Genomic DNA, 13,371 nt, shown 5'->3' with positions numbered 1-13,371 from the left:
GCAGGATTTAGAGCGAGAACTAGTACGATCGATCAGGTCTTCAGACTCACGTGCATAGCCTGGAAATACACCAAACTGAGAGGAGGGCACCTACGTAGCATTTATTGATTTAAAATCAGCCTTTGACCTTGTCTCAAGGGATCTCCTGTGGGATTAGCTGAAAAGGCATGGCGTACCCGAAAATCTCCTTGTGCAAATAGTCAGACTCCATCAAGACAATTACGCCAGGGTTTGCTGAGGACCTGGCGGTGAACTTGCAGATGCAATACCCACTAAAAGGGGAGTAAGGCAGGGATGTGTATTAGCACCTAGGCTTTTTATGCTATACGTCAACAAGGTTGCGCCCCACCAGCTGCACTGCAATCATGACCCTCCAAAATTGGAAGGGGCTCCAATACCTGCATTATTATTCACAGATGATACCATCCTGCTATCCCCGGTACCAAAGGGGCTGCAAAGACTTTTAGATAGCTTTAACGATTATTGGACCAAAAAGGGCCTCAAAATTTACTCTAGTAAGACAAAATACATGGCCATAAATCTGCATAAGTCTTTCAGGTAAAACATCACTGTCCAAAATCAACAACTGGAGTATGTAGCTAATTTTAAGTACCTTGGTATTACATTAGATACAAAACTGCACCGGAAACCACAAATAAATAGATCTAGAGCTGTTTTATCAAAAAAATCTATGGCCACTGCAAAAAAGCACAAATCCACTAAATCTAAAGCAGTTTCGCTAACTTTGGAGATTTATAACTATAGGGCCCAAACAACAGCCCTTCATGGGGCGAAATAGTGGAGGGGCTGAGTAACCTCGGCACGCTCACCACAGATGATAACAAATTTGTAAGGATGCTGCTCCACGTGCCTAATCGTACACTTATGACACCAGTGTATTGCGACACCGGCATTAGGAAAATAGAGAAACAAGCTGAATCAAGACCTTTACTATTCTGGGTCCATTTAACCAAATGACAGTCCATTCAAAGAAGGTTTAGAAACGTCCTTAATAGGAATATGTACTAGACTGAGTTCATTGTAACGCTAGTGTAGGTAGGCCCATTACACAATTCTTGGGTTCCCAAGTTTTGAATCTTATTTGGATAATATACAAATCACAATCAGCGAAAATCATTATACATGATGTTCCGTTTTGATATTCTCCAGATTAAATCAAAAACGATCAGATGGTCATCTGACTTTACTGTCAAGGGGAAGGCCCTCTGTACACTATGTACTTTAAATGCAGAAGAAAACCTGGCACACATGCTGTTCTTTTGCCTGGCATACACCATCCCAGGGAGAAAGTGTATTAGGCCAAGGTCCTGAAATATTGGGACCAGGACATTTTTGAGAAGCACTAAGTGGAGAAGTGTGGCACAATGGTTAGAGCGGCAGACCCTGATGCGGAGATCTGGCCTGGGACCAGGGTTCAATTCCCACCTTGGCGGGTCTTGGGCTCAATTCCCTTGGACCAGATAATTCTCACCTCAGTGCCTAATCTAATTAATTGGTCCCACTGTGTAACCCTGGGCAATAGCTTGCTTAATCTCCACAATGGCCCTGACAGTGCTTGGATGCCTGGCTTCACCCTGGGGGTTGCCCAGGAGTGGGAGCCTCACAGGGAAAAGCCAGGAGGGGTTCCACAGCGGTATGCGTACAGTGCCTTGAGACCCTAATGAGTGAGTAGTGTGCTATACAAGTGCGAAGTTTAAGTTTAAGAATTTTTTAAACTGACACGTTCCAGCCTGTAGTTGTTGGCCCCAGTAGATACCTTTTCAGTGTAAATTTAGTACGTAAGGAGAAGGGTTTGTAATTTTAGTGAGTCAGTTGAATATAATTGACCTTATTTTTTTTTTTACCTGTTTTACTGCTATTTAGTCTTTAGGAGTTTGATATAAATTGAAAGTGTATATCATTGATTTTAATCTTTGTGTCGTACTGCATGAAATGTTGTTGCATGCTTTTTATGGTTGTTAACTGAAATAAAAGCTATTATAAAGATGAAGACAAAATTCTATGCTGTTCGTAAAACCTTAGTGTGCAAATTGAGACCCCCTTTTGCTAATGGAATTTTTAAGCATCTGACCCATTGTCTCGTATAACAGCGTTAAGAGCATCTTCAAATGAAGATTGTAACTATTTAAAAAATAAAAATGTTAACAGAGGGGTTTGCAGCATATCAAACAACTGCTGCCAATTATAAACATGCCCTTAGTAAGAGGAATGAGTATTTCAAATACCCTGCAGTCACAAACATAGAACATTACCACAATTTCATGGGAGGGCATTACACAAGAGCATTTTGAGATACTCACAACTGAAAGAGAATTGTTCTATAATAGGAAATATAATTTATATCTAACTCATCATCGAGCATTTTATTTACTAAAACCTAATGTAACAGCAATCATTGTGTAAAAAGTAAAAGCCAACTGACAAGAAGTGAGGAGAACTACGCAAACCCATTAAAAAGGAAGCTAACAAACTCTCATCCAACAGTAAAGAGAAATATCTCTAATATGCTCACTTATATAGCCCACGGGTAATCTGTGATCTCAAACTAAAATAATTTATTGACATCGAGGGAACATGACATTACACATTTACAATCTTCAGATGCACTCAACTAACTCATTGTTAAGCTCTCATCTAAAACTAAGCCAATAAATTAACCATTGGTCACCTAAAGAAATACAACAAAATAACGAATTGTGTAAAACAGAAGTAACCCTTCAGTGGCAAGTCATTTAAAAACAATGAACACATCAGAGATCTGTCAATTCAACAGTATATGATTTGTCACCAGTACCAGATCAAATTGACCAGAAACGTGGTGCCCAACAAAGCTACTGGTGTGTTTTTATGCAAAGCAAAGACTGTCTATCAACATTTTAATAACTAGTGTTACAACATAATTAGCCATTAAAAACTCAACTCATAACTAATTATCAAAGTCAAAATAAACAATCAACAGCCTAATAATAAACTCATACAACAGCAATAATAATAGTTTACTCACTGACGGTTATCTAAATTCTCCTATCAACAAACAATGACCCATGGAAATGATCCATAACACAACTAAAAAAATCTGTAGTTACATATCATCATATCGTCTGATATCATCTACAAAAGTATTGGGTTCGATTTTCTCTCATTAAATCTACTTCGGTAATATTTTCGTAAACAATGCTTAGGACATTATATTCATGTCAGGAGATATTATGCAAACGCTATTCTTGAACAATAACAGATTTGTTAGCTGCAAATCTATTTGTAAACCAGGCTGCCAGCATCCCTGAAAATCTATAAATTAAAGTAAGGCATCATCTGTTAGCATTAACACTTGAACAATTAGAACCGGTCACAGGTGTGAAGTCACGACTAAACAGACTCTGCAACAACACAGGTTAGAGTTATCTTCCACCCTTTTATAATATCAGCTCTTAAGTCGCTTCTTTTTGTTTAAGTCAAGATAATCTGCTGCTTCCTTTCTTCCTCAGAACCCTTCTGTCCTGAATATGAATATACTGTAGCAACTACTGTCACCTACTTGGATAAAATGTGATCCTGTGAGCACTGTTTTAACATTGCTGCATGCACGAACGTCCTTGGCAAGAAATGCAGGCAAAGATAGAGCCCTGGGTAGAGGCAAGAAAGGTGTGTGTGTCTGGGGGAAGAAGGGGTGAGGTCTGAATGATTGAGGCAGCACTGGTTTCGGGCAGCGTGCAGATGGCGAGAGCAGGGCTGCTGCTAGCAGACACACACACAAAGCAGGTGATTGGATGAAAATATGGGCACAGTCTCTCCTTCTACCCCAGTACGGGAAGAGTGGGTTTGGCAGTCTGCATGCACCATAACCATGTGAGCACTGGATGTGTGGAGAGAAGTCTTCAACAGAGAGACTTTCCCCAAGAGCTGTTGTTTCCTAAAAGGAAATGGTGCTGGAGGCGTGTTCAGCACTTACATAATGACATGGTGGCAGGCTTCCCTATCTCAAAACAATAGACTGCATTTACACATGTGCTCTGCACACATCCATCAATCCAAAAACTCAGTCTTTTTCTCTCTCCACCAGCCGACACACCTTACTTGCGTCTTTCACTTATATATTCATTCACAAGACACATATTCTCTCTCCGTTGTGTACATTATACTTTGTCACTTATAATATCTACAAACATTGTTCACTCAATCGCACACACCCATTTCCACCTTCTAACGTAAGAAGCTGGAGAGCATGTTTTATGTGCTTTTTTTGATTTCCACAGAATAAATTAACTCAAAAATACATACCTAAGCAATTACTTATGACACTCCTAATCCTATCCAATCACATACTGACTCACGCCAATATAAAAGCACATGTTGCTCCTTACTCCTGCTCCTAGAAGGCTTGCGTTCAATATAAAGGGTAGAAGTGTTGGTACAGCCATCATGAGCACTCATGCGTGCAGCACACCATATAGCCTCATATATACATACGGATATACTGTGGATATCTTACAATGCGAATAAATCAATTTGTTCCTTCCTGTGTACTTTGGTGGGTTCAAAGGACACTGTAGTTACTGATGCTAAGAGGGGTACTTAAAGTAGAGGCAAATTGAAGCACTGTTTAAGGCCCTGAAGGGAACACAAACAGGCATAGCAGTGACCGTGTGGCCATTCAGTGTATAGCACTGGCTGAGGTCTGCAGACAGTAAAACAAATATGTGTTGCAGCAGGGACGTTCAGTGGACAATCATGGTATGACATTGGCTGAGGTCTTGGAGGGTCTGCTTCTCGGACAAATGTAATTTTCATGTTCTGACTCTGATGAGGAGGTGACAGGTGTTATCAAATGTCCACCACAGTTAAAATTCAGTTTCAGAGATGCCTTCCATTTAAGAGAATTTATATGACAATAGTATAATAGATGCATGGATTACAGGCAGATGGGCATAAGGCTGTTGTTGGAACCATTAGAGATGGAAAGGACTACGACAAGTGGGATGAGAGAGATGGTGACCCTTGTAGGGTAGTTTCAGGAGGCTGCAGGCTGCCGAAGGATTTTTTGGCACCGGTGAAAGAGAAAATGAGTTATTTTCTGCAACTACAGATATATCAACAGACTGGGATCCCGAGACACTAGTAGGAGTGGGACACCATTTAACATGACCCTCTGCCCCAGCTGTACAGGCCAGTTGAAGTACTACCCTATTGAGTGATCACTTAATTTACTTTAAGACACAACCTCCCCTCCCCCCACATGTCTTCCCATCCAAAATAAATGAGATGGGACGGAGAGTATTCTTGGTGAGCGGTTAATGTCGGTCACCTCTGGGGGCACTGTGTCTGATGAAACCTCAATGTCACTTACCCGTGGGCTACTGAGGGGGCTTGTAGAAAGGCCGGAGGAGGCTCCACTGATGGACCGTGACCTGTGAGGACACAATAAAAAGAAAGTCCTTATAAATTGCTGCAGATTGAGAGTTGGACTTTACAGGAAAAGAAGCCAAATGGCACAGCAGGAAGGATCAATGCCCAAAGGGCACAGAGTTGCAAGCCAAGAGGCTACTGGGGAGGCGTGAGAAATGTATGATCAACCACCATAACTCTTGGGTGACGTTTAAAATAGGCATACCAAACAACCAATAAGTTGAGTCTGTTTCCAACATTAACCAATTACAAGCGATAAAACAGAAGGGAGAGAAATTCAATATCTTGTTGAAGATCACTCAGTGCTTGCAAGCATCTTGGACATATCACATGCAAAGCTATAGTCACTAAATTGCAAGTCCTCCCATTGTATTTAAGAAGCAGGAATCTTATGGCAAGACAGGAGGCAAGCATTATGCATTAATCATTTTATTCACTGCTTCCATGCAGCCTCTTTAAAGCTCCATATTACATTCAATTATGATAACATAAGCAAAAATAACTTTCAGTCCATAAAACTCCCCAACACTCCACACACTTTCTCTTTTGTTTGCTGTTTCTGAGCAGATATGCATATCTTCCATATCTTGCCCGTTACAAAATGTTTACCATATATTTATTTTACAAATTATAGTGGTTAGTTTACTTGGAAAGCGTTGTTAGAGGAGAGTCATCAGAACCCAATTAATAGGATCTGTGTTAGACTTAACAAACTCATGTTTTGCTTAAATGGAACAATTGTAATGTTTATTTGACAGATTTTAGTAATAAACTTACTTCAAATTTGGGTGAGTAAAGTAATTAATAAGAATACGGTTGTATTAGTGTTCAAGATATGTATTTTCATTATTTTACATAACGCACAAACGTTTATATTTTGTTACAGCTAAGCATTCACTTTCTTTGAGGCGCGAGCCGTTTGAAATGTCCATGTGAGAAGACTTGGAAGTTAACGTGTTCATCTACTTGTCTCGAGGTTAACTGGATGTGTTTATTTATTGTACGCTGCTTAGAAAATAAGCGCACATCAGAAGTTTCTTTTCGCAAAACTGAAGACACTTTATGTTAAATTGACGCGTCTTTTAAAATAAAAAGGAATTTTTTGTTCACGAGTCGCGCAACTTTTGTACTCGCGAGCAGAGAATAGAAACGTCAAACTGAAATTAAGCTTTGGGTATTAGGAAAAGATAATGTGACGATACTACTTACAAATCAATCGGACATACTGATTTTGATTTGATCAAAACGAGTAAGCTGCTACACTGACAGGAAGTGCACTACGATGCATTATGTAATATATCTGTCTCATGTGAGTTTGGGTCTTTTTTAAGGCTGACTAGAATGCACAAATGTTTTCCTATCAGTCTATTCCTGAGGGATTTTGGTTCACGGTCGGTTCAGTGTAGAGTGCTTTTGGAGGTTATTTGAAGTGTTTTAGACATTTATTGGAGTATACAACATATTAATCAATAATGTTTGGAAAATGGCAGAGTTAAATAAGGAAAAGGATATTCAGGAGGAGAGAATGAGAGAAATAATTAGACAAGAAGTGAAGGACAGCGTAAAGGTGACATTATGTAATATCCTAAAAAGTAAGAAGAGAAAGGGACTAGATGATGAGGAGGAGTATTGGACCATGTCTGAGGAAGAGAGATCTTCTAATAAAGGTCCAGGTGAAAAGTGTTTACAGAAAAAGAAACACTTAATGGTTGAGGAGGTCTCAGTATCTTTCAAAGTTTGGAGTCCAATGTGACTCACAAGAGAAGGTGATCCTAAGCAGAACAAGTTCTGAGCAGGTTAACCCTGCAGGTGAATTCAGTCATGTTATTAGAGGAATGAAGATCAATCCTGAATAGGAGGAACATGTATTTTATATGGATTATGATAAAGGAGATATTGTAACTAATTGAGAATTTAGAGATCATGAGATTTCTTTACAGAAAACCGAAAGAGGTTTAAAAGACCCTTTACGTCAAAAAATGTTTGATCCTAAGGAAATTAGGCATCCGAGGAATTCTGACTGGTGGCCTTTGGGTCATGTAGCAGAATATGTTAAAAGAAAGATAAGAAAACCCTTGGAAAAGTAGTAATGAAACATTATGAGGGCTGTTGAAGGCCCATAGTAGGAGAAAAGGTCATGATGACCACTGATTTAGACCCAGAACTAATTTTTCAAACTTGGAGAGATCCAAGAAAGACTCTGGCATGCTTGCTGAAACAGTGGGAGGATAAACTGTTGGATGCATTGGGTCTTCTAAGCCGTATATTTGATTTAGTTGAGGAGACATAGATTATCGGAGGTGATATAGACCTAGAACTCCTCAGGGGTTGGAGCCAGACGGCGATTTGCTATCTGGGAAATGCCAATGCAAGCCTTGTAGCTGAGAGAAAGAAAGCTGTTTGGTTTAGAATCAGCCCAAAATTGAGTGACCTAGCCAAAAAAGAAAGTGTTGATGATACAAAGGGTTTTCTCTTCGAAGAAGGTATGGTTTAATCTTTAGGAATGTTTGTGGCAAAATTCACAGCTTTAGACAAAGCTCAAAGCTCCATGCCTAAAGTATTTCATGCAAACAATTCATATTAGAGGGGAAACGTCCTAAATATCGCTTTGTAAACAACGCAGACATTTACCATGCAAGCGCAACGACGACTGCCTTTTTCTGTGCCTTAAACACTGATGTGCCAAACTATGCATATGCGTGGTTAAGGCAGAGAGCAGTCTAGTGGATCAAGAGAGGACACGGTGAGGTAAGTGGGGCGGGTGTAGGGTTGAGGTAGTTTTTAGGTGTAGGGTGGATTAAGGGCTTGTTGAGCTTTTTTTTTAGGGGCAGGGTGGGGGTTTGGGGAAGTTTAGTTTTTAGGGCTTAGGGTAGGTAGGGGGACTGAGTAGTTTATTTTTTAGGGGTGGGGTGGGGCGTTTGGGGTATATATATTTTTTATAGAGCTTAGGGTGGGGGCTGAGGTAGTTATTTTTTAGGGGCGGGGAAGGTTTATGAATGGCGGGACGAGAGGAGGAAGCATTGGGAGAGGACGCAGTTAGGTAAGTGGGGTTGGGTTTAGTGCTTAGGGTAGATGGGAGAGTTGGGGTTTATTTTTTAGGGGCCAGGTGTGGGGTTTGGGGTAGTTTTTTTTTTTTTTTAGGGCTTAGGGTGGGTGGGGTAGTTTATTTTTAAGGGCGGGGTGGGGAGGTAGGGTAGTTTATTTTTTAGGGGTGGGGGAGGCTTAATGAAGAGCAGGAGGAGAAAAGATGAGGAAGGATCGGGAAAGGACGTGGTGAGTTAAGTGGGGTTGGGGCAGGCTTTGGGGTAGTTTTTAGCAGTGAGGTGGATTTAGGGCTCAGGGTGGGTGGGGGGCTCAGGTAGTTTATTTGTTAGGGGCGGGAGTGGATGGAGTTGGGCTAGTTTACTTTTTAGGGCTTAGGGTGGGTGGGGTGTTTGGGGTAGTTTAGTTATTAGCAGTGAGGAAAGGTTTTAGAGCTCGAAGTGGGTGGGAGTGCCAGGGTAGTTTAGTTTTTAGGGGCAGGTGTGGTGGGGACAGGGTATTTTTTTTCTTAGGGCTTAGGGTGGTGGAGGGAGTCTAGGTAGTTTATTTATTGGAGTGGCGGTAGTTTTTTTACCTCAGGGCAGAAGGTGGGTTGGTCTAACTTTTTAGGTTAAGGGGGTGGTGTATGACAGAACCATGCATGCCGTTTCCACATATGCCTTAACTAAGCATGCTTTCACAACAAAATTCATTGTAAAAGCTTGCATGGTAAAGGCATGTGTGGAAAAGACGCAGTGCGTGGTTCTGCCATGCAACCATATCAGAGGGCTTGAAGGAGAGGGCAACCTTCCAGCCTATGATATTTTAAGTCCCAAGCTGGATTTCGGAGATCAAATTACAGAGGAGGTCAAGGAACATCAAATTTCTACCCACAAAGAAGAGGAGGAAGCAGAGGCAAATAGCCAGAGGGAGAAAACAAGTCTTCCTGATTGAGTGAGTATGAAGATCTCCTAGAGGGAGAGAACAAGTCTTTCTTGACGAGTGAGTATGAAGATTTCTACTGGTTTTTCCCTTTTAAAGGTGTGAAGAAGGTTGACATTAGTCAAGAAAGAGTGGCAAAAGCTAACACAAGACAGTTGGGTATTGATATAATCGTAAACGGTTTCAAAATAGAGTTCGACAGAGAGCCCAGGGAACTTCACTTCAAAGAAGAGCAGAGAAGAAATAAATCAAATCTTAGGGAAACATGCCATAATTCAGGTCAAGGAAGAGGAGAAATGTTTTGTAAGCACGTTATTCTTAGTAAAAAAGGACAAAGGTTGGAGACTGGTAATAAACCTTCGTCAGGTAAATCAATGTGTGACTCATCGTCATTTCAAAATGGAAGGGATATACATGTTGAGAGATATTTTACAATCGAAAGATTGAATGGTGAAATTAGGTTTCATAGATGCTTATTTCGCTATCCTGATGAACAAAAAAAGTAAAAAATGTCTACAGTTCAGATGGAATGGGATTCTTTACCAATTCAGATGTCTACCTTTTGGTCTTTCCTCAGCCCCTTGGTGTTTTACAAACATTTTAAAACCCATTGTGGGCCTATTGAGAGAGCAAGGTGTAAGGATGGTAATTTAGACGATATTCTCATCTTGATCAAGACAGGGAGGTTTTAGAGAAATATTTGCAAGTAGTGAGACAGTCTTTAGAGAGACTGGGATTTATAGTGAATCTGGAGAAATCAATTTTGGAAGCAACTCACGATTAGAGGGTTTAGGTTTCATTGTGGACACAGTGAAGGTACAACTTAGGTTGCCAGACAGGAAGGTAAAGTTGATAAAAAAAGAGAAGTAAACCAATTACGTAAAAAAAGAGGATGTTTCTCTGAGGGATGTAGTTTGTGTGATGTCCTCTTCAATTCAGGCAGTATTCACAGGGCCTTTAAATTAAAGGCGTCTTCAGAGATTGAAAGGTTCAGGTTTGTCAAAGTGCTTATGGTATGGAGACAAGGTGAAAGTATCATAAGAAGTGAGGGAGGAGTTAACCTGGTGGTTGGAAACTTTGGAAGCTTGGAATAGAAGGGCAGTGTTTGGAACAATCCCAGATTCTATGTCAGGACCAGAGGCTCAGATTATGCTTTGACTCCTTTTTTAATTTCCATTCAGCAGCCTTAATAACAAAGACTACAAAGCCCAAAAGTATTTGCTGCAGTGAAAACAACCATAGAGATATAGTCCCATAAATATAGCCATCCAGGACCGCACTTCCTCTTTCTTCGAGTGTGCTGCCTGGACCCGGTGCCATTCAAAAGTCCTGTTTTTGCCCCCATCCTAAGAAGGGAAAACAAACAAAAAACAGATGTAAACCAACTCTGAAACCCATAGCCTGGAAAGTTTGGTCATGTTGGTGCTTGGAACGGAGTCTGGATCCTGTGGAAGTGGATGTCGTGGAAGTAGACAATTTCCTAGCTGAATTATTTAATAAGGGTTTGGCATATACAACTTTGAATTATTATAGATCAGCTAATGCAGCACGGCATTCACTGGAGCAGAGTTTATCTGTATGTAGGAGTGCACTGGTGTGTAGAGTGATGAAGGGTATTCATTTGAAGAGACCTCATAGGTCAAGATATAACAAGTTTTTGGATGTATATTTGCTTTTGATTTTATTTGACAGCTGGCCTCCAAATAGATATTTAGCTTTGAGAGAGTTATCATGGAAGTTGGCAACTTTATTGTGTTTAATTTGTTTTAGAAGAGTGTCTGATGTTCAGGAACTGGATTTGGGAGGTTGGTTTTAACAACCAGAAGGAGTTTATTTTGAGATGTAGAAGAGAGATAAAACCATGTCAGAATCAGTGTTTTTTGCCATATTTTGAGGAGAAACTGAAATTTTGTATGGTTGAATGTATAAGAGAATATGAAAAAGGATGGAGGAGTTTAGAGCAGAAGGTGTCACTCAGTCGTTGAATTTGTATGTGAAACCATTAAAGCTGTTTCAGTAGCAACCATTGCTTGATGGATGAAGAATGCCATGAAAGAAGCAGGTGTGGATGTGGAAAGGTTTAAAACACACTCCTTAAGAGGGGCTTTGTCCTCATAGGTTTATTGTGCAGGAGGAAGATTGGGAGAGATACTGAAGGCAGCGGACTGGTGTAATGCAAAATGATTACTTCAAACCTGTGGAGCATGTCTCTAGCTCTGTGTTGAGAAGCTTTGAACATGCATAATGCAAACCTCCCGCCTTGCCATAAAAAGTAAATTCTCACTCATAGTTCTAATGTTTAGAGAATCATGATTTTATTGAAGACAAGGAGGCTAGCATTATCACTCCCTCCCTTCCCTTTGGAGGGAGTAAAAAAAAAAAGAAAGGATTACATTATTGTTTGTATTTATTACTGTCACTTTGTAAATGGATATTTAGATTATTGTACTTACTAAGGCACATGTTAATAAATGTAAAGTATATCTTATTATTACAGTACAAGTAATCTTACATTGTTGTCAATATACTTCTTTTAGATAACTGAGGATACATTTGGGGAAGCTACAGAAAATTGACTGGAGTTTCAGAACAGCATCAAAAGAGGAAGAGTGTGGAGTGTTGGGAAGTTTTATAGACAAAGTTCTTTTTGCTTACGTTGTCATGGTTGATTCTAAAAAGGAGTTTTAAATAGGCTGCTTGGAAGTAATGAATAAAAGTATTAATGCATAACACTAGCCTCCTTGTCTTTAATAAAATCGTGATTCTCTAAACGTTTAAACTATGAAAATCTACATTCTCAGAATCCTTGCTGTCCCTCAGTGTAGAAGAGACTGCCTCACTCAAATACCACAGGGTTGGAAGCACTAGCTTCAGAAGCCTGGGTGTTTCCATCACTGAGTCAGCTGTGTGCCATGAGAGAGCCACACTGGGCAAAGAACATTGGCTATTAGTAATAAATTACTCCAGGCTGACTGGGGGCTTTGTCTCTTTTCACACTGTGCTGGGAACGAGAACATGTACATTACAGGACCAAAGGAAGTAGGACTGCACCAGAACAACCACCAGACTGTACTCAAAAGCCTTCAATACGAGGTAGCTGTAGGAGGAAATATCAGGTCTGAAATTAACGATTCAATCTCTTATCTCTCCTGTGAGTTAGCAAGAACTATGAGTGATTTCCCCAGAATGAGTAACAACTTGCTGACCCATGAACACAATGTCAGAATTCTACATAGGCCCAAATCTGCACATATTTACCATCATGTAGGGGCATGTGGTAAATGTTGTGGTGGCTTTTTAAGTGGCCTAGTAGGGTGGTGTACAGGGAGTCTGAGCGTGGCAGGTGAGCACACTCTTTGTTTTCAAACGAAAGGAGCCTTTTAGTGCTCTCAATCTTAAAGTAAGAGGGTGGTCTGGAGCCTTGTGTACCAGCACCCACAGTTTCTCACAAGTCACAAGGTACTGCATATATGGGGCATGAATTATCAGTCTGGAGTTTGAGAACTTGATAAAGCACGACCAGAAACACCAGAAAACGTGTAGCTGTCCAGAGCAGTATCATCCCCCAACGCACGGGATACCGCTACAGGCTACTCGTAATCAAGGCCTTAGTGTAGAGCTCATTTTCATAAGAAAAAAGCATACACCATAGATTTAGGTATGGAAAATACCCCATAGAAAGGATATCCTACAGTCACTTCATATCAGAGCCAGATCGGTCTTCTGCAATCTCATTAACTGTATATCTATCAGAAAATTTTAACTGACCATTATTAATTTGTGATCGGACACAACTAATTTAAAATCAATACCATTATCATCTGAAATAAATATCAAACCATAGTGATATTATCTTTGCCTACTAAGTTGTCAGTGAAAACGTATGTATATGAATAGTACAAATAGGGATGAATGTGTAGGTGTTCATGAGGAAGGATGTGGATTTTATGAATATCGAATACTGAAGTTAAGAGGACATTG

The 13,371-nt window shown here is 40.2% G+C and overlaps 1 protein-coding gene across 3 annotated transcripts in view; it reads right to left on the bottom strand.

Annotated features, from left to right (window-relative positions):
- BRSK2 (BR serine/threonine kinase 2) overlaps positions 1-13,371 on the bottom strand; it is a 615,416-nt gene that overhangs the window by 86,515 nt on the left and 515,530 nt on the right. For all 3 annotated transcript variants that reach the window (XM_069223152.1, XM_069223151.1, XM_069223150.1), the window contains exon 13: positions 5,369-5,429. In XM_069223152.1, coding sequence (XP_069079253.1) covers positions 5,369-5,429 — 61 coding nt within the window. The remainder of the gene's footprint in view (positions 1-5,368; positions 5,430-13,371) is intronic.

The sequence above is a fragment of the Pleurodeles waltl genome, chromosome 3_1 (genome assembly GCF_031143425.1).
Source record: "Pleurodeles waltl isolate 20211129_DDA chromosome 3_1, aPleWal1.hap1.20221129, whole genome shotgun sequence".
In the NCBI taxonomy this organism is placed as follows: Eukaryota; Metazoa; Chordata; class Amphibia; order Caudata; family Salamandridae; genus Pleurodeles; species Pleurodeles waltl.
This window is presented reverse-complemented; position numbering and strand designations above follow the sequence as displayed.